The sequence below is a fragment of the Leucopleurus acutus genome, assembly GCF_964270905.1.
Source record: "Leucopleurus acutus genome assembly, chromosome: 17".
Lineage (NCBI taxonomy): Eukaryota > Metazoa > Chordata > Mammalia > Artiodactyla > Delphinidae > Leucopleurus > Leucopleurus acutus.
In genome coordinates, this window is record NC_139159.1 from 2646357 (window position 1) to 2668512 (window position 22156).

The window sequence follows — 22156 nt, forward strand, 5'->3', positions numbered from 1 at the left end:
CGGCAGAAACTTAACAACGTTGTAAAGCGGCCATACTCCAACACAAATTAATTTTAAAAAAAAGAACAGAGCAAGAAATACAGATCATTTGAATAGAATTTTGACCAGAACTACTTCTTATGATATATGGGAACCTGATGTGTGAAGAAATAAATTTCTCTTCAATTGGGGAAAAAAAAATCCCCCCCCCAAAAAAAAAAATCCCCGATGTTTGATTCACATGGAATTGGTGGGGGCTGGGTGCTGACACCCTGTGAGAGCGACTTGGAAGAATCGGGAAGAAGGAGAGGTGATGTGAATGTTGATGGGCTTCCTCCCTTGGATCTGGTCCAGGTGAGGCCGCATTGCTAAACCACACGGAGCGCTTTGGCCACACTGTCTGCGGGAAGCCAGGGAGGGTGTGGGAGATAAGGCCAGGCTGGCACCTGACCAGGTGCGGGTTGCTGACTGTCCGTCCTGCACTGTGTCTGCCAGCCCCTGCTCTGCGGGGAGCAAAGATGCCCCACGGTGCTCTCCGGGGCCGGCGCCGGTGCCTGACACGAGCTGGAGCTGCAGCTCTGGGGGAGCTCCCGGGCCTGGCTCTTCCTCTTTAATTTTCTTTGCCGGATGCTGCTTCATGAAAATGACCTTATACTCTGGTGACCTGACGTCCCGGTTTGCCTGGGACTGTCCTGTTCATACCTGATGGACTCGTGGGATTGCTCCCATGGCTCCCCTTCACCCCGAAAGTGTCGTAGGCTGTAGGATAAATTATATGGCGACTCTAGTTAGACTAGGGGGACCCAAAGTCTCCCTATTGCTGGGTGGCAACAGGATAGCAAAACTTGGTATTGTTAGAACTGCCGGCTCATCGGAAGGCTTGGGTGAAACGGTATTTTGAAATCCTAGTGTTCTGTCCCTGAGAGCAAAGTCACATGCCCAAGGTGCACGGGGATTAGTGCTTACTTAGGAGCATGGAGTACTCACAGGAGAAAAAGGCTCCTCTTTCGCTGCCACACCAGGGACGGGAGCAGGACCGTGAACCTGGGCAGCCTCTGGATGAAGCCTGGAGGCCCCTGCAGTCGGTCACTGTTTTGCCTGTTTCTTCCTGGTCTAGTCTGGAGCTCCCTGCGTGGACTTCACATCCCAATGCAGGACCTCACCCTACACACAGGCTACACTGTGGACGCATCCAGTCCCATCAGCGATTCTCTAAGTCTCCGCCGTGCACATTCTATTGCCTTGTTAATTTTTGTAAACAAAAAAACCTTTAAAAAGTTCTAAAAAATGACCAAAGTATCGTCAAGTGTTTTAAGCCATGGCACAAATAATTAGTGTCTCCAAAGACTGGATTTCATTGGCTGAAGGAACTATCAGTTGCAAGATGAAACATCATTTTATGTGCCAGTGAGGAAGCAAAAACGACTGAAAACTGAATAATGGCACATGTTTCTAATTTCACAGAGATGCTAAGATGGGAAAACTGTGCATCTTAGAAGGGATGAAATATAGTATATTGGAAATGATGGGGTTTTGGAATTTGAAGTATATTTCATCTTTTTTTTTTCTGATTTTTTAGCTCATTAAAAAAAAAAACAAAACCAACACCCACACAGGTAATTTCCACAAGTTGGGTGTGAGTGGAGTGCTCAGAGCTGCTACCACGCCCTCCTGCCCCAGACCACATACTATCCTTGATATTCTGTCTCCATCCCAGCCCTTACAGTATGTTTGCACAGAACTATTCTCTTACTCCTCACTAAATGACATTCTTTTATTCTTTTTTTCTCAACTCTGAGCTGCAAGACAGTATTTGACAAGACTACTTGTAGGTGAGTACTAAAATGGACTTAAAATATACAATGGATTTCTGGGTAAATCTCAGCAGTCAGGACATCTAACCACACTAGCGCATTATTCTTGTCAGCGCTTTAGGTCCACGACCTTGGTTATCTCTAAGCTACTCCTCTCTGAATTCTGTGGTTCTCAGATTTTAGGGTGCCCGAGAATCACCTCAGGAACTTGCTTTTAAAAACAAGCAAGTTATGCACATGAAAAGATGCTCAACATTGCTAATTATTTGAGAAATGTAAATCAAAACTACAATGAGGTATCACCTCACACCAGTCAGAGTGGCCATCATCAAAAAATCTACAAACAATAAACACTGGAGAAGGTGTGGAGAAAAGGGAACCCTCCTACACTGTGGGTGGTAATGTAAACAGGTGCAGTCACTATGGAGAACAGTATGCAAGTTCCTTAAAAAACTAAAAATAGGGCTACCATATGATCCAGCAATCCCACTCCTGGGCATATATCCTGAGAAAACCATAATTCGAAAAGATACATGCACCCCAATGTTCATTTCAGCCCTATTCACAATAGCCAAGACATGGAAGTAACTTAAATGTCCATCGACAGAGGAATGGATAAAGAAGATGTGGTACATAGATACAATGGAATATTACTCAGCCATAAAAAGGATGAAATAATGCCATTTGTAGCAAGATGGATGGACCTGGAGATTATCATACTAGGTAAAGTAAGTCAGACAGAGAAAGACAAATATCATATGATATCACTTATATGTGGGATCTAAAAAAATGATACAAATGAACTTATTTACAAAACAGAAACAGACTTGCAGACTTCAAAAACAAACACAGTTACCAAAGGGGAAAGGTGAGGGGGAGGGATAAATTAGGAGTTTGGGATTAAGATGTACACACTACCATATATGAAATAGATAAACAACAAGGTCCTGCTGTATAGCACAGGGAACTCTACTCAATATTCTGTAATAACCTACATGGGAAAAGAATTTGGAAAAGAATGGACATGGGTATATGTATAACTGAACCACTTTGCTGTATGCCTGAAACTAACACTACATTGTAAGTCAATCTACTCTAATATAAAATAAAAATTAAATTTAAAAAGTTTTTTAAAAAAGCAAGTTCTGAAGCAGTAAGTCTGATGGGATCCTGGAAATACTCATCTTAACAAGCCAAAGACCACGCCTTGGGAAACTCCACGTAACTGGAGGCCTCATCACCGGGCCCGCCTGGTGCAAGACCCAGGGGCGGGGGCATCTTTATGGGCACACGGAACAGAACACAGCTTTCCTAAAGTCTGAGGATCGGTTTTAAGGTCTCCTCCGAGCACACTGACTGCCTCATTCAAGTCTGGTCCAGACGTTTGTGGACCCTCCGTTAGAGAGCTTGTAAAAGCACAGGCTTATAAAGGCATCAGCATCCGGTCTTGTCCTAAGAAGGATCGGAGCATCCTGCCTGGCTTCCTGGTAGCTTGACACTATTTTGAAGCTCAAAAGCAGTCAGATGGGGCTTCCCTGGTGGCGCAGTGGTTGAGGGTCCGCCTGCCGATGCAGGGGACACGGGTTCGTGCCCTGGTCCGGGAAGATCCCACATGCCGCGGAGCGGCTGGGCCCGTGAGCCATGGCCGCTGGGCCTGCGCGTCCGGAGCCTGTGCTCCGCAACGGGAGGGGCCACAGCAGTGAGAGGCCCGCGTACCGCAAAAAAAAAAAAAAGAAAGCAGTCAGATAGATGATCCCAGAAAGAGGGCGGGAAAGAAAAATTAAATTTCTGGAAATGATTTGATTCATAAAATGATTTAAAATCCAGTAAATACAAATGTACTTCTAGCATACCCAATATAGTACTTTTTAACAAGTACGATGTATTTTTTAAAAGCACTCCTATTAGAAGAAATACAGGTCTTTATTTTGCGTGAGTTAAAACCCGACAAACCGACCAAGCTTTAATCTGAGAACAATCTATTGAGTAGGAAAAAAAGTTGCTAACTTTAAAATATAAATTAGGTTTTTAAATTGTGCTGTCAAACAGCTATCTGGGAGAAGCAAGCAAACCTTACTCATTTACCACCCCCCCCACCCCAACCTCTAAAGACATTTTAAAGAAAATAGAAGCAAATCGGTGTCTTACGTTTACTGGTAAAGACCTGTCTGCCGCCCACGTCAATGACTTTGTTTTGCTTCCTCTCCCCCGAGAGATGCCCCAGAAGAAGCCTGTCCAGCTCCTTGTAGGTGCTGTGGAAAACACAGCCTCGCTCAGCCTGCAGGGCGATCGCCTGCTCCAGCAAACTCAAGTTCCCCTTGGTTTTCTCCAGGGCAGCGGCTTCCTCCACCCCCGCGGCCGGACACCCGTGCCTGGGATCATCCTCCTTACTCCCAGGGAACGAGGGCTGGGCTTGGCCATCCGACGGGTCCACGGGAGCGTGCTGTGGCTCTCTCCTTTCTGTTTCTGAATCACATGTGCTTTTGCAAGAGATAAACTTGTCACCTTCAGTTTTTATTTCAGGAACTTCCAATAGGTCTTTCCTATCATCCACGAGAACATACTTTGGGACGCTCTGAGGTTTGGTTTCTTCTGAGAAGTTGGAGTCGCTGTCCCAACCATTCTCTGCACTTTCAGAGTTACTTTCGTTGTCATCGGAGGAGCAGAACCGCAGCTGGGAATCGTCGATTTTGTCTTTTCCATCGTCGGAATGAACCATAAAGCACTCATCCACTTCATCCCCCTCTGCTTTTAGAGACTGGATGCCACTGTCATTTAAGTTCTCACTTATGGTCTGAACAGATGCATTATTTTCGAATTTCCCCAAATGCATTAGCGATTTGACCACGAGCTCTTGATAACGGCCGTATCTGTCTTCCTTCCCATCGGAATTTTCTTGTGCAGTTGAATGAAGCTTCTCCTCCATGGGTTTTATCATGATTTCTTCTAGGGAAAAAAGAAGGCCAATATTTGAAAAATAAGAACAAAAAGTATTTTAAGGGAATTACAGTGATAGATAGACATATACATATATAATACATGCAATATGTGAATATGTGGACTCCATCAATTATATAAACATTGGGTAGAAAAATACATACCCTCTTGACAAAACAAAACAAAACTCAGACCTTAATATTCTGAGAATTGCCTTTAAGGAGATGAGCTATTCTAATTTTCAGCATGTCAGAGCTAAGCTCGTCTAGTTACTGAAATAAATACTCAACCATCACAGAGACCTGAATGTGAAATTCGTGTTACTGTACCGCTTATATTTGCAAATCTCAGTCAACTGGAAGAAAATTAAGCATATGTCCTACTATACATTATAAAAAGGAAGTATTCATCGAATTTCTCTGCTAGCGTGGCAATATATTTTCAAAGCTTATTAGGTTGATTTTCTCTGCCTCCGCAGAGTCCCAAACATACTTTCAGATTTTATGGAACGTTAGCTGAAATACACCACACATCTACACGAGACGATAACTAAAAGAAGCCCGAGGTTCTCGAGACTCCCTCATCACTGTCATAACTGTCACACGAAAATGCCATGACGAGGGAAACACAAGTAAATGGGAGAATGAACATGATGGAATAATATCTTGAATAGTAGCTCAGTTTCTGGCCTGGTACCTGCACGCACTTGTGTAAAAAGGAGATGAGTCAGGAGTGGGGACGGCTGGAGGATGCTGAATGTTAACCAGTTCTTCTCAGTCCTGATGGTAAAGAAGGCCTGGGACTGAGAAGAGCGCCCACCCCCCAAGCGCCAGTCTGTCCATGGGGTGTCCACTGTCCCAGAGCAGCTGTCCGTGTCACCCCCTTCCCTCTTGGCAGTGGCCCAGTCGGGGTGACAGATTGTGTGTGTGTATATATTTATATGTACAGTCACCCTCCCCAAGCCTGTCCCGGTGCAAACACACCACCTGAGGTGCAGATTCGCCAGTGCCCCAGCCCTGGCCGCGCACATGGCGGGGTCCAGGGAGCTCGGCGCCCAGAGATCGCCAGGCTGTGAAATGCACCAGATAACCAGGCAGTGGTCCCTGGCAGTCACTGAGACAAAACAAAAAGAAGAAGAAGCAAGACCATGTCTGTGTCTCTAAAGGCAGGGGGCGGATGGGAACACAAAATAACAAGCCCCTTAAAGACCGTTAAAGACACCAGGTGAAGTGCATTCTGCCTTAATAGACATCTTGGGAGGAAAGGAAAGCACAGCCGTCCTGTGTAAGGGCTGCGGGAGAGGGTGTCTGTGCAGAAGACAATGTGCCTTTTTTGGGTCTCGTTTAATTTTTTATAAACATTGCGTCTGACAAGGACACTCAAAAATGCATCTCCATCATCTTCCTTTCTGGTAATTATCTCCCTAAATCAACACTGGACTGCCCGGATCAAGTAAATATTGCCATAGTAACTAAAAGCATTTTTGGATGAAGGGAAGAATTCAGTCACAACACTAGCCCCTTTAAATAATGCTGATTATAGAGTGCAGTCTTTTGTTGGGATCTATTCAACATAAACTGAAAAATTTAACATTTTACTTCCTAGAAAAGAGGCTGGCGAAACCAGCACATAATATTTGAACGGATGGTGTATCCTCTCCTGAATTCATATCAGAGGAACTCCAGGTTTAAATAATATATTAAACATAGTCTAAAATGCAAATGAAGTTTTTCTCAATATCACAGTTGGCTGTTAAGAGAAAGTGTGAAGGGTTATGATAATTTTAGAATATTATGAACTACAGAAAACAAATAAAAAGCATTTTCAGTGAATATGCTCAATTCATTGAACTATTCTCTCAACTCCACTTAACTACCCACATGTGTACAATAATGATTTATAGACATTATACCTAATTATGCATATTTGGGCTGTGTGAGAGTGCTGACAAAAGCTCTAGAAAGCAACAATTACCTCTGTTGCTTAGCTACATAGTTTAAAATATTCCTATTAAGTGCAGATCACCAGAGAGGCGGGGGTGACAGCCATGCACGTGTGCCCGACGATGCGTGTCACCGAGCCGCTGCCAGGCGAGCGTTTTGGGTCATTTCCAGTTTACATAATTGTTTGGTTCAACTGTTGGTTATATGCTAAAAGAAAATATTTATTAATTATTCTTCAGAAAGAGAGGAGCCCTGCTGGTAGAGGTGCCTTCGTGCGTCGTCCGCGGGGTTTCCAGGGGTGCTCTGCAAACCTGCAGACCAACTTCCCACGCGCCCACCCCTCTCTGCCATCACTGTCATTGTCACAAAGAGAGAAGTTGAGTTCGCTTTTGAGCAGACATATCTGCGACGGGGCGCCCCTTCCCCCCAGCTTTGTAACAGGCTGCCTACTTTTTCTGCGCTTGTGTGTTTTTGCTTTCCGGGGTGGCCCGCTGGTCTGTTTTGTGCTTTTGCCACTGACATAACCCAAAGAGCCCTGCGTTAGGGACCTCGTTTGACTCTGGGCCTGGCGTGTGTCTCTGTGCCAACTCCGATGGGTTCCTCCCCCTTTCTGAGCCTCACCCTCACAGGAAAGCGGGTGCCACCCAACAGGTATGCGGTGAAGGATGGCCGCTTCTCCCTTCCCTGTTACTACGGTAGAGTCAGCAAGGGCAGAGGAGACATGGGAGCTTCCACCTAGATAAGGTGCGGCCCGTTTTTCATTCAGAGTAAGTGGTGACCACGCCCGCTGTGGAAGGTCACAGTCCAAGTGCAAAGAGAACTCAGCCCAGTTCACCGTCACACTTGCTATGCTCGCCAACTGCCTTGGGGATGGGAGGGTCCGCGCACGGGCGTGGAGGGAGACCTCCCGGGTCTGAGGTCCAGAGACCGGGGTCGTGTGGTTGGCCCAGCACCACCTGCCTGTATGGCCTCGGGCAGGCCGATGTCTCCCGAGTCCTGGGTCCTCATCTTTAAAACGAGGGTGATCTGATGTCCCAATGACTGGATGACCCTGTGACATGCTAAGACAATGAACTGGTATGTTCCTGCCATGGTGTTTAGTTTAGTTTAGTTTCATTTAATCCTCACAACAACTACAAGGAAAGTACTTTCAACTCCCTGTTACAGGCGGGGAACCAGGGTTCTAAAGAGCTAAGGGCTTACTCAAGTTCACACAACCAGCCAGTGGGGGGCTGAGATCCGGACCCACGGCCAGGTGCCTACTATTTTCCCATATTTGGATACTTTCAAGAGTGAATTTATAGGAAAATACCAGAATACACTTGTCAGGTAACTTGTAATGAAAAGCAACAATCCTTAAAGTATAAAGAAAAACACATAGAGACAAACACAACAACAAACAAACACTAACAAAGTGCATCTCACAACAACGTGGGGTAGAAAATTCCTCAGGTGCACTTCTGGGGCTGGAGTAGGACAATACTTTCCTCATAGAGCAAAAAAGTAAATAAATAAACTTCCTTTTGGCCTGACATGTAAAACCTCACATTTGTTGATTTGCTTTAAACCAAAGTCTCTCCTCTGAGGGGTCTGGTAATCCTGAAGTTACCTGCTAGCGGATTCTCCACAGGTATCAACTGTTCTGCATCAAAACAACTTAAACAAAAGAAGTCCTCTGAAAATCACATGTTTTGAGGTTGATTCCTTTCGTACAACTGGATTTCAGATTTTAGTTCTGTTTCTGTAACTATCTAAGTGACTTTTACGGGTAAATTAGTTTTCCAGGCCTCCTGAGTATGTCAACTTTGTTGGGAATAAAAGATGAATTCATCTTTCAGAGTTTTAGAATGGGAGCGGCGTATCCTTTATTTGCTGTCTGTTGAGAGATAACATAGTCAAAGTATCATCCCAGCTCCCGGAGCCTCCACAGGTGTGACAGGTTTCCTGGAATCGCGGTCACGTGCTCACACCCCGGGAGGATCCCACACACTGGCTCACCCGCTTCTTTCCCTCGTCTGCACTGGGAACACACGAGTGCGTCCTGCCTCCTGAGAGAGCTCTGTGAGGTCACCTTCTGTTTGCCCCAGTGAAAACTGTGCATCTGCATGGTTTTGTCCAAATTTTCTTCTGCCGTCCTTAACGCCCACCTGCAGCTCTATGAAAGACAGCCAGGGGAGGGCATGGGGCACAATTTTGCCATTAAAGGGATTCAAGCTCATGGCCTCAGCCTTCGTGAGCCTAACCCTCTCTCATCAACTGAACCGCCTGCTTAAGACAAAATTGGACACACACCTGGTCAGGTGAAGACCTTGGGGTGCCTGGAGTGACCGAGACGGCAGATGAAACCCCTTATGCTGGGCTTGGGCGCAAACTCAGCTCTCTTACCTTCCGGGGGCTGGGGGTCACTTGCTCAGAGGGCTGAAGGCAACTTAGACTTTTCCTCTCTCGACCAGGGAGAGAAGCATCTGTGACCTGTCATTTCTGGAAATGTGACTTCGTAATTTGACCTCGTAGGGACTTTGCCCAACTTGCCTTCCAAAGGTGGTCAGAGCATGGGAAGGGCTGGATTATGGAGCACGGTTAGCTGGGAAATAGTTATTTTGCTTGTCCTTCAATTGTTTCCTAATTATCTTCTTTCCAACGCCTACAAGCTGTGTTACCTTTAGCATTAAATCCCTTTGTCCTCAATGGTCTCATCTGTAAAGTTGTGGCCATAATAATACACACTCACGTCACTGTTGGGTGGATTAGGTGATATGATTTATGTGCTCGGAATATATTAAGAATTCAAAAATAATAGCCACTACGGCTGTAATTTTAGCATATTCATTATGATTAGTAGTGGCTCCAATACTAAAGAGTGAACATTTGTGAAGCTGCAGATAGAAGTCCATCAGTGCTTCTAAGTGAATATTTAACTGAGAATATTTGACAGTATACTTTCCTGGTTACTACCAAGCATCTACAACGATCATTCAGCTACAAAAGAAGGCGGGAAGCTGGTGGGCAGGTACCGTCCTGGTCCTTAGGGTGCCTGCAAAATGTGTTGGTGTAAAAGATGCCCATTTTCTTAAATACTTGGTAAATTAATGTCAGCGAGATGAATGATATAACCATCCTGACTCAAGGACTTTCCCTAGTACTAACCATACCGACTCAAGGACTTTCCCTAGTACTAACCATACCGACTCAAGGACTTTCCCTAGTACTAACCATACCGACTCAAGGACTTTCCCTAGTACTAACCATACCGACTCAAGGACTTTCCCTAGTACTAACCATACCGACTCAAGGACTTTCCCTAGTACTAACCATACCGACTCAAGGACTTTCCCTAGTACTAACCATACCGACTCAAGGACTTTCCCTAGTACTAACCATACCGACTCAAGGACTTTCCCTAGTACTAACCATACTGACTCAAGGACCTTCCCTAGTACTAACCATACTGACTCAAGGACTCTCCCTAGTACTAGATGCAACCTACAATTTTCGTGAATCAACTACAACAAAAAACTGACCAGCTCAAGGAAACAAACAAAAAGGTCAAGGATGATTATAGTTTACAGATGAGCCACGAGGTTTTACGCCATATGTTAAATACACAAAAGCCAGAAAGTTCAGTCAAGCACTAGCAAATCAGAATACAACTGTTTTAACTACAGAATCTCCAATTAATTGTAAGCCGGGATGACTGGAGATCTGATGATTGTGATCTGAGATCTGTGCTCACTCAGTCGATATGCTTTCATATCTTTTCTATCAACACCTACTGCAATTACTACCATTCTATATGCAATAGATATTTATGATCTAAGAAGCTCGCTGCCTTCGGTTTGTATAATTTATACTTCTTTTCAAGTAACAACTTATTTTGTATATTTTGATTCCTTAAAAACTCACATTCGGAAAAAAATGTGTATGTAATAGAACATACACACATCTAGTTTCATTTTCTAAAAGGTCAAGCTTTAGATTTCCATGTATTTCCTAAAATAAACTTTTGAGACATTCTGCATGTCCTTCGATTTTAGCCTCATGCACAGAGTGGTCTGTGATGGTCCAGGTCCTGGAGGCACCGGGACAACCAGGGTCTAGTGGGGGTGACCGCGAACTGCGGAGAAGCACATCCTAAAATTTCCAAAAAAAAATGAGGGGCAGGGGATTAAGAGACACAAACCATTACGTGCAAAACAGCTAAGCAACAAGGATATACTGTACAGCACGGGGAATTACACCCATTATCGTGTCGTAACTTTTAATGGTGTATCTGTAAAAATACTGAACCACTATGCTGTACACCTGAAACAAATATAATATTGTAAATCAACCGTACTTCAATAAAAAATTAACAAAACAAAATTTCAAAATAGAGACTGCGTCTCATATGTCCTATCGGAAGTGTCTCAAAGCTTACTTTGCAGGGGTTTTATCTTTCAGGGACTAGACATCCACCCCATTAGGGAGTTAAGGTCCTCTTCAACTTTGGGGCTTGGTCGCTTTTATTTTCTTCGGAAAGAGGCACAGTCCACACCCGTGCCTGGGGCCAAGGATGCTCTGCGCTCTGTGGCATGTGCTTAGACCCCCCACTGTTACGGAAGGAAAACCGGTCCTCACTAGTGGATGCTGAGGGAAACCAATGTCTGGTTTTGCTCTCACGTTGGGATTTGCTTTTCCCACCATACAAACGGCACGTCCCCCTGAGGTGGGCCTGGGTCTGTGCGCGGGCAGGAACTCAAGCTGGGGCCACTCCACCTCGCTACCTGCACCGGGGTGATGGTGGGTCTCCGGGGCGCCGTCCTGCCCCAACGCCTCCGCCGTCCGCTCAGCCCGTCCCTCCTCGCGGTCCACGCTGGGGCTGTAGTGTCGGGGCTTCATGAGCAGGGACTTTCTCTTGTTGACCGGCACCCCCAGAGCCTGCTCCCCGGCTCTCCTCTTCTTGGCCGTGGAGCAGTCATGCGCAGCACTGCAGTAACGGAGACGGATTAAGAACATGATGAAAGAGTTCACGGCTGTCTGCCCTTCGACCATCACCAAGCACGACCAGAGAAACCTGGGACCCAAGGTTTGGGGTTAGTTGTCGCCATTAACGAAAACAGCCCATCCGCTGAATTCACTGAACTGTGCAGATTCTACTTTACTGCCGATCAGAAGAGCTAAAAAAAAAAAAAAATCCTTAATCCTGAGTAAGCATACGTTAATCTGTACTTTGCCTGGCACTACACTAAATACCCAGGGAGGGATGAAACAAGATTTGCACTGGTTTGTTAATCCCAAGAAAGAGCTAATGTGAAAAATATACCACCAGCTACAAGAAAACGTGTCCAGTATGGATAAATCACAAGGTTTTTCGGATAGTTGTTTGCTACTGAAACTGCTTATCTCCGCCACAGTTGCATGTCAACCTTGAGATGCCATATCCCGGGCTTTGACTTGAAAGACAGGGCATTAAGCGGGGGACAAGCTGTGAACATCTGATCTGCCCATCTCCAGTCCCAGAAAAAAGTGGAAAGATGCTCGTGGCACTCTGCCGTTTGGTTCTTACCCATTTGGCACACAGAACAAACAAATAAAAGGAGGAGAAATAAGACTGGATTTCCCAAAAATGGACCACAGTTTATCCTTACTCCTGTTCTCGTACAGTTTTATTTGGAAGTCCTCCTGAGGATGGCCCTTTCAAAACAGATTTCCTACATATAGCTCACTTGGCATTAACGCAGCTCACTCTATGTGCTGAAGTTAAGACAAACATTCTCTTGGCAAGACCCAGGAAGACCAGAGGGTTTAGCCAACAGTGAGTCTCTGACATATATTTATTAAACACTCTTTGAAGAAAAATGCAAACTTAAAATAAAAAGATCCGGAGCAGAGAATCTGGACTCAGAGTAACGAGATATTACTCCATCGCTAAAAGAAGACTGAATATTCAGCATTATTCCTAAGACAAGGCCTTAAATTGTTCTGAAGCATCAGTGCAGAGAAACACCAGTGGTGGCCCATTCGTGGAAATTATTTAATTAGCATCACACATGAATTCTTGAATTTGGAGGAGTAGGTTTTAAAACTTCAGAAGAAAAAAAAGCGCTCTTCCTTCTGGGAAAGAAAGAGATTCTGGAAGGAGAGAGAATCCAAGAGGGTTAGAAATCTCTCACAAAAGATTAAACATTGAGAAATGAAGATTATCCCAGTAAGGAAGAGAACAGTGACTTTCCTAAATAAACTAATGTGCTTTGGCAAAATTTCTCTGATGAGCCCAAATTTAAAGTGACCACGGAGACTTCCCTGGCGAGTGGTTAAGACTTCTCCTTCCAATGCAGGGGGTGTGGGTTCGATCCCTGGTCGGGGAGCTAAGATCCCACATGCCTCGCGGCCAAAAAACCAAAACATAAAACAGAAGCAATACTGTAACAAATTCAATAAAGACTTTAAAAAATGGTCCACATCAAAAAAATCTTTAAAAAAAAATAACAAAGTGACCACGCACAGACGATGGAGCGGAAGAGCATCTCAGCAGGTGGGCAGGAGAGCACATGCCTTTGTGAGGACACTGGAAAGTGCAGGCCCGCACGGCCTGAGCCTGGCCTGTCAAAGAGAACAGTCTACAACACGCGTGTCCCGTGTCAGGGGAGCAAAGTGCAGAGAAGCAGACCCCCTGTGCAGGAGCCTACTCTGTCCGGGGGAAGACCTCTGAAGGGGGAGGGGCAGGAGGGCAAAGTTCCCAGGAATGTGCAGGGAGTTCAAGGCCCCTAAACCAAAGTCTTCTAAATCAAGTGCGTTTCCATCCAGGATGCTCAGAAGATACACAAGTGAGGCCACTAACCATTATCCCGAACCAAGAAGATTTATAGAAAAGGCGAGGCTCCTGGCAAATGACATTCAGCTATTAAAGCAGGGAAAGAAAGTGGATTCTAAACACTCATGTTAGCATAGCATGGGCACTGGGAAAAGGGCTGAGAAAGTTCATTCAAACAAAGCTTCGTCAGCACCAGGAAACACTGATCAAACAGACCTGGGCTGGTGGGCTTGGTCGGTCAGACAAACGCCATTCCTTCCTTTGGTGGCTGGGGGGATGGATGAGGCTGAATGTGTACTTCCGGTAAGATCCTTAGAGATTTCGTCTTGTTAATATTATTATCGAAGTGTACATAGAAAGACAAGGAACATTCCCCAAATCACGTGACCCGTAATTGGTGGGGCTGATATTTGAGTCTGGTCTGCTGGTCCCCAAAGTTCATGGTCTCCTACGTGTTGCCAAATCAGAACAAGGAACCTGGGTAATTTCCATCTGCCTTTGACAGCCGGGTGGAGTCGGACCCGAATAAACCAGCCACGGCTCCAGCTGGAGGAACCTGCCTACCACAGGGCTGCTCCCGATGGTTCGGGACACTCATTAGATCGGGAGATGGCGCTGAGCTGCAGCAAAGAAAAATGCTGCAAAACGTGGTGAAGACACCGCCCTGCCCCCCAACACGTCCACAGTTGGGAGCGGTAGAACGAACGTGACGAGAAGACATTAATGATAATAAAAATCAAATTCAGTATTTGGGTCCAAATAATAACTTGTGGAAGGAAGGATGAAAAGGATGTTGAGGTTTTATCGAAAGTACATATATACACTAATATGTATAAAATAGATGACTAATAAGAATCTGCTGTATAAAAAAATTAAATTAAAAAAATGAAAAAAGAAACAAACAAATTTAGCTTCAAATAAATTACTGTATTTGACACTGTGTATGAAGTTCCCTAAATAACATTGGCTGTGTCATCTGTAATGAATAATTGACTCTTTTGGAACACAAAATTCCTTAGCCAACAAAGGCGGATAATAATTCCCATGTTAGCACATGTTGTATGTAAAGAAGGTGACATCTGTGCTGCGAGCGAGAAAAATAGGTCAGGACAGGGCTGTTCGGACTCCTGGTTCTGACTCTCTGCACCTTGGACTCCACCAAAACCAGGCTGAGCGTCACCTGCACAGACTCTCCGAGCTTGTGTGTCCATAAAGGCATTCTACTTTTAAACACGGTATTTGTATTCACATAAATCACATTAGATTTATACATAACATTTGCTTGAAATCTCCCTTTCTGTGCGTTTCTCCACTGCAAAGTAGCTATGGCCCAGGCAGCATTTGGAGCTAAAATGGAAGGCTTTATAATAAATATTACCCTTTGTGTGTGCATGGAAAATGGTCCCTTTCCCGCATTTTCCCTGAGGGCACACTATTTTGGCTTTATTGTGACACTTCACTGTGACACTGCAATGAGGGAAAGCCAGGCTTTACATGTCACTGAAAGAAATGCCACAAAATGCTAACATATCTTCTCAAGGTTGCCAGAAATAATTTCCACTGGGTTGTGTTTTCCCATCTGTGGAGCTCTGAAATGTTAAGGAAATAAATGAGCTCTATTATCTATATTTTTCTAGTAGATGAGAAAGAAGGGGGAAAGCACACTGAGCCTGCATTTATTGTTCTATTCAATCAAACTGTTGCTTTAAACATTCAGAGTCCTCCAGGGGACATTGCCAATGAGCCAAATACCTTTCAGTGCCATATTTCATATCTGCAGTTTTGATTTTATTAAAACATCTTTAAAGGATCTGTAGTTTTACCTGAAATTTTTGGTTACCTATGTGAAAAATGCTTCCATTTAGAAACTCGAATTCTAATTGGAAACGGTACTCCCTTTGATGACAACATATGGCTGAAATTTTATTCAAAAAGTGATGGAGGAAAACAACAGTCAATAACGCTAATGGGAATCTCATTGCTGGAGGTGTTTAGAAGTCAAATTCACTGACCTTTCAGGTTTCGGGAGAAAGTACAATAAAGTGGGGAACTGTGAATCCCCCCAAATCTGTACAATGAACACTGGACCCTAGAACAATTTTCCAGCTTATTTTCCACTTTCCACAGCAATAAATCCTCAGTGCAAGTTACCAGAAGATACGTAACACAATTAAAAATGTAGGTTCATATATGGGAACAGAATCTAAAAAGAGTGGATATATGCATATGTACAACTGAATCACTTTGCTGTACAGCAGAAACTAACACAGCATTGTAAATCAACTATACTCCAATAAAAATTAATTTAAAAATGTAGGTTCAGCAATAGATACATTTTGGGTACATCCTCCAAAAAGAATAAAACAGAAAAACAAATGGAAGTTATAAATCCCTGAGTCCAAGGAAACTTGCTCCAACATTTCCATGGAAAATTCATAGTGGGTATTCCTACTGATTTCTTCTAATTAGGCAGAATACCACAGATTCATGGGAAGGGACCAGGAAGTATGAATTTGAATTAAAAAGACTGGCAGGAAAAAACAAAGGTATGATGACTGAAAAAGAAAAAAAATTATACTATTATTATTTTCAGAGACATGACTGTATTTGAGGAAGACCCCAAAGAATCTACAGATAAAATATTAAAATAAGGAAGCAACTTCACTGAAGTCACTATTAGAAATGATCTGAACTTCTATAAACCAGTGATAAAAACATTAGAAAAAAATTTAAAATAAAACCATTTATGATGCATAGAAATATGAAATACTGAGGAATAAATCTAACACAAGACATGTAAAACTTATAAAAAACAAATAACATTTTGAGAAAATTAAAGACGATCTTAATAAATGAAGAAATAAAAAATGTTCATGGAATAAAAGACTCAGTACTGCAAGATTTCAATTCTCCCTAAATTTATCTACTAGATTTAATGCAATCCCAAACAAAATCCCATGAAGAATTTTTTTTTTAGAAATTAACAAGCTAACTCTAAAGTTTGAATGGGAATGAAAAGAACCAAGAGTAGCAAAAAGCACCTTGGGTGTCAAAGTTTATCATAAGCCATCACACATATATGGTCAATTTATGGCAAAGGTGTCACTGGGGAAAGGGCTCTTTCTTCAGTGACTGGCATTGGGTCAATTGGATATTTATCTGAAAAAAAAAAAAGGCCTGATTCTACTTGATGGTATCTACAACAAACAATTCCCAAAGGATTATGGATTTAAACCATGCACTAGAAAACAATAAAACTTCTAGAAAAAAATGTGAGGATATACCTTCATGACCTTGGCAAAGACTTAAGCAGTTTACAAAAAGCACTAATTTAAAGGAAAAGACTGATAAATTAGAACACCTTAATCTTAAGAACCTTTATTCATCAAAAGATACCAGCCAGGAAGGAGAGCTTTCTATCAATATTCTGTTTCTTGATCTGTTTACATGAGCTTGTTCAGGTCGTGAAGATTCGTTGAGCATTACCCTTAAGATAAGTACGTGCTTCTACAGGTGTGTTACACTCCTCAAAACAGTTATTAAAAGGCCAATAAGGGAAAGAATTCTTCCAAATAAATAAGAAAATGACAATCAATTTAAAAAGCGGGCAAAGACATGGCAGGCACATCGCAAAAGAACTGATACCCAAGTGAAGAGGTGCTCAGGCTCTTTCCTCTCCGGGTAAATGCAAAAACATAACTCACTTGTTGACAAAGTGGAATTATAAGTGGAATCTTTTAAAACTTCTCCTTCCCATTATCAAAATAGCAAACCCAAACATCATATTCTAGAAGAAATGACAATGATTAGTGCCTCCCTTAACACTTAGAGGATGCATGGCTGGTGGTCCCTACATTTCTCCCTGAAATTCACCAGTGCAGACTCTAGTAAGACTGATCCTGGGGGTTAACAGCGGGCAACTACAAACCCAGGCAAATAATACTTCTAACTGCAGTTGCTAGACCGAAATACGGGATCTTTGCTTTGCAGATTAACAGAGACTCAACTACGTGCTTTGCGGTCACCGACATGGCAATTACATCCTTTTCCATCTCCATCAGAGAGCGAAACCAGGAGTGTTAGCATTCCAGTAACATAGAAAAGAGGGCAGATCCACAGTCCTGCTGAGGTGTGTGCAAATCCAGCTGCCCTCCGCCGTAATACAGTCTGAAGGGGCCTGGGTGATCCGTGCGTCCCACAGATCATCACGTGGGTAGATGAGGTTGATGACATCGTGTTGATGAGAACAGATAAGCAAGAAGTGGCAAGTATTTTAGAAGCTCTGGGAAGACATCTGTGCCCCAGAGGGTAGAAGATAAACCGACAAAGATTCAGGGGCACATCATATCAGTGACACTCTGAGGGCTCAGTGGCCCAGGACATTTCAGGTGTCCCCAGTGATAATAAAGGACAAAGCATTGCATCTACTCTTCCCACCACTGAGAAGGAAGCACAATGCCAGACTGCCTGATTAGGTTCTGGGGACCGCACACTCCACACCTGGGCCTACTGCGCTGATCCATGCTTGGGTGACAAGGAAGGTGGCCAGCCTGGACAGGGCTACAGAGCAGGTCCCGGCTGCACTGAGGACAGCCTCGCTGGTTGGACATAAAACCTGGTAGAGCCTATGGTATGTCTGTAGGCATCTGTGGTCAAAGGAAAAGATGCTCACAGAGTTTGTGGCAAGATCTCATGGAAGGATCACGACCCAGAGACACAGGTTTCTGGAGCAAGGCCACGTCATTTGTGGCAAAGAACTACACTACTACATTCTAGAGATAGAATCCCTGACCGGGAGGCCAGAGCTGACCATTAGGAACTGGTTTCTATTGGACCTACTAAGTCATGACATCAAGCAGGGACAAGGACGTGAACGGTTTACCTAGAAGATCAGGGTCGAGGGATCTAAGGAAGACGCCTGAGGGTGGAGCTGTGACAGTTAGTATGAGATGAGAAGGTCTTTCCTTGCATGATGACACCCACCAGAGAGCGCATACCCGGGAAGAAGCATTCAACCACCAACCAGACAGAGTGTCCTGGTCAGGAGAAGTCAGCTAGCCTCTGCCTTCGACTTTCCTACGCTGGAGTTGATAGTGGAGGAGACATCAGGGCAGGGACGGAGGGGCAGTACAGGCCCCATAGCAGGGCTCCCACTAAGACCGCTTTAGCTACTCTCTCAGCCCATCGTCCAATCTGTCAGCAGAAGAGATAAATGCCAACCTCCCAACAGGACACCATCTCTTGAGGCCAACCAGCCGCTGGACTTTTCACTGTGGAAGGGGCAGCAATTCACCTTGACTGGAATTAACACACATTCTGGGTATGGATTTGCCTGGCCCGTCTTCATTGCCTCAGACGGTACTGATATCTGAATGTTCCATCAACGAGAATTCTCACACGTCTCACGGACCAAGAGACCCAGTTGGGAAGACGACCATGGGAAGAGAATAAGTGGATACACCGTTGGCATCACTTATCGCACATCCTGGAAACTGCAGTCCTGATGGGGCGATAGAACAACCTCTCGAAGGCACAGCTGAGATGCTGGCTTGAAGGAGGGCGTGCCTTCTTTGGGGCCAATACGCACGCTTGACGATCATTACGTCATGCCACGCCCTCCACAGTCTGAATATATGGGCCCAGGAACTAACAGGAATTAGGAATGGTTTGGTTTACCATGACTCCCAATGACCAGCTTGAAGGATCTGTACAGCCCTCACCCCAAATCTACCCTCCGTGGGTCTAAAGATCCTGGTCCCCTAAGGGAGTGCTTCTACCAGGGGACACATAAGAGTCCAATCAAACTTGCAGCTCTGCCTGCCTCTTGGTCACTTGGGCTTCTTGGGCTGGGAGACCAGCAGGCCAGGGAGAGAGTCACCATCCTGGCGGGAGTAACGGACCCTGGCCGTTGGGAGCAGCAAGGCTGCTGTTACGTTAGGGGAACAGAGAACACATCTGGCCCTTGAGTGACCACTGAGGCGTCTCCTGGTTCTTCCTGGCCTAGCCTTGATAGCCAATCAGCATGCACGGCAGCCAGAGAATCTGAAGGTCATGGTGAGCAAGGCTCAGCTCCCTTAGGGACGAGGGTCTCCCCTCCACTGCCAGGTAAGCCGCCTAGAGGAGCAGAGGTGCTTGGCAAGGAGGGCGGGCCTCCTTCCAAGGATGGAAGAGAGCGCCCAGGAGGAACGGCCTAGGCTTCCGCAGCAACGCACCACAGTCTGCTTCCCACTCTGCCCTGTCCTCTCGCGGCTACTGGACCAGCTTTTACGAAATCATGAGACCCCCTGCGGGAAAGCTAAGCCCTTGTTCATTGGATACGGGCCTCCTGATTCCCAAGAGTTACAGGCCACCGCAAGTGACAAATGGACTCTTACACAGACAAGACTCTGAGACACTGTTCTTTCTTGGAGGATGGTCCCTGAATCCACGCCCAGCTCTCTCAGCCGCATCGGAGAAACTTGTGCCTGAGCTCGTGTTTACAGAGCTGAGCGGTGCACCCGCAGTAAACCTATAATTAAGCTTCTCCTATGACTCATGTCATCCATTCAGCGTTGCTATCTATTGATGGTTGGTTTGCTGTCATGGAACACTGACTCCATTGGCAAGGTTATTTGATAATATCAGGTTGTTAAGAGGGGAGAATTTTTTTTCCCACAAGGCCAGAGCTAATAGATGCTTTTTCCTCATTTAATTGGGATTAAGTTTTATGAGTGATAAATTAATTGCATAACATCCACAACAGATTTTTCATAAAATAGTCGAGCCATTAAAAGCCACATTGCAATAATAATAATAATAATAAAACTTGCTCTGAATCCTGAGTAACAGTGGAAGGAGCTAAGAAGACTCCCTGAAACCTCCTGCTGCCCCACCGCCTTTTCACACCCTCACTGGCCAGACACACCTCCCTCTGGGATGTCATTCTGGTAACGCTGTCAGAACACATCCTTTTTACACCCCTGTGGGTTTGGCATTTTCCATGATTATAAAACTTAGCCCTCTGAATGGTCGTTGTCTCTCCCAGGAAACTGGAACCATCTACAAGGGAACGGAGACTGCTTCTTGTTCATTTCTTATCTCCTGGGCATCTGTAAAGCTTGGTAACTGTGCCCGGAAGTTGAACTCCACCCAGATGCAAGTGTATAAAGATGACTTGGATGCAATTGCCTCTCCCCAGGAGAGTCATGAGAAAGCTACCCCTTGACTGTTCGGACCACGTGGCTGCCCACCCCCTTGGAACAAAAGGTCACAGATCCACACCAGCTTTTGTATGCGGGGTAGGGGGAATTAAGTTAACAGGAGCAGATAACTCAGGAAATCCTACTTGGCCCACACAAGGATTGACCAAATGACCAACTGGTCATTCCCAAACTCTGCTCTCCAAGAAGGCAGAACGATCAGTCAGTTTTAAAGACAGTTCAATCCTCACATGAATCAAAATTTTAAAAGAAACAATATTTAATCATCAACTAAAACACAAATGAATACACCAAAATTTGGAATACAGTCTAACAAGATATAAATGTCTTCCAATTTATACCCAAAGGAAAAGGATGCATCTCAGTGAAATAATGTGGAATTGCCAAGTTCCTTGTAATTGCCTATAGATTGACTAATTGATTCACTAATGTATAGCCACAGCTTAGCCATGCAATACATAAATAGCTCATTGGTCTCTTCAGAAACATAACATGATAGGTCATAGGGATTTCCCCGAAAGAAGAGAAGTTGGATCTATTAAGATAAAATTAGAAAGTAAAGACAGTAAGAGGTGGTTATTATGCGGATTTTAGAATCAGGATACCAAAAGAATTCACAAAGAATTTAAACACAAAAGGAGATTCGTTTGTTGTTTGCTAGCAAATTTGGCTTCATTAAAGCCACACTGTTTGTTTTTTTTAATTTACTGAGTAATACTTCAAATATATGTTCTAAAGTATATAAAACAATAAGATATATATGGTTTTATATTAACTTTGTCAAATAGCACTATAAAACTAAAAGTATTATGAAAAATTAAACAATGATCTTATTTTGATCATGAAGAAATATAAAAATGAAATTCGCGGAGTTCATGAATGTTTGCCTTAACAAAAAATCGTATTTGAGGAGAAGATAACTAAAATGGACTTACTTTAAAAAAAAACTCTAAATGATTATTGCATCATCTTAGTTGCTCTGATAAGTATTTTACTATAGATTGCATCTGCTAAAAAAATTAAATGCGGTTGAGTAATAATAGCATCTTGACAATTAAAGTTAAATGCATTTGTAGAACTGAGTTCAAAGTTACTCTTTTCACTTTAATGAATTAGGCAATAATCTGAAATTTTTTTTTTACTTAAAGTTTGTATTCTTATCCAAAAATTAAGATAAAATAAAATAATGAGAGTGGTGAAATTCCATGATAATGAGGATAAAAATACTGTGCTTTATCTTTGTGTAACATGTTAGTATACGATAAGACCATATACATTCATTTTTGTGCGTATTCACAAATACCTAGTTTTAGAAGAAATTAAAGCAATCCCGTCTAATTTCCCTGGCACAGTATTTTACATAATTTTAGGTAGCAATTGAGCTACCAGCAGAAATTCTATTAGCACAATATGATTGCAAAAATGGTTAAATTAAAAAAAGGACCAACAAGGACCTACTGTATAGCACAGGGAAATACACTCAATATTTTG

General features: G+C 43.8%; 1 protein-coding gene across 3 annotated transcripts in view; it reads right to left on the bottom strand.

Moving 5' to 3' along the window:
- Nucleotides 1–22156, bottom strand: part of ST18 (ST18 C2H2C-type zinc finger transcription factor) — a gene marked incomplete at both ends in the record, with an annotated part of 90653 nt that overhangs the window by 53191 nt on the left and 15306 nt on the right. For 2 of the 3 annotated variants that reach the window (XM_082858522.1, XM_082858521.1), the window contains 2 exons: nucleotides 3942–4739; nucleotides 11437–11639. In XM_082858522.1, the coding sequence (XP_082714648.1) occupies nucleotides 3942–4739; nucleotides 11437–11639 (1001 nt within the window). The remainder of the gene's footprint in view (nucleotides 1–3941; nucleotides 4740–11436; nucleotides 11640–22156) is intronic. The other variant, XM_082858523.1, reaches the window with a different exon arrangement.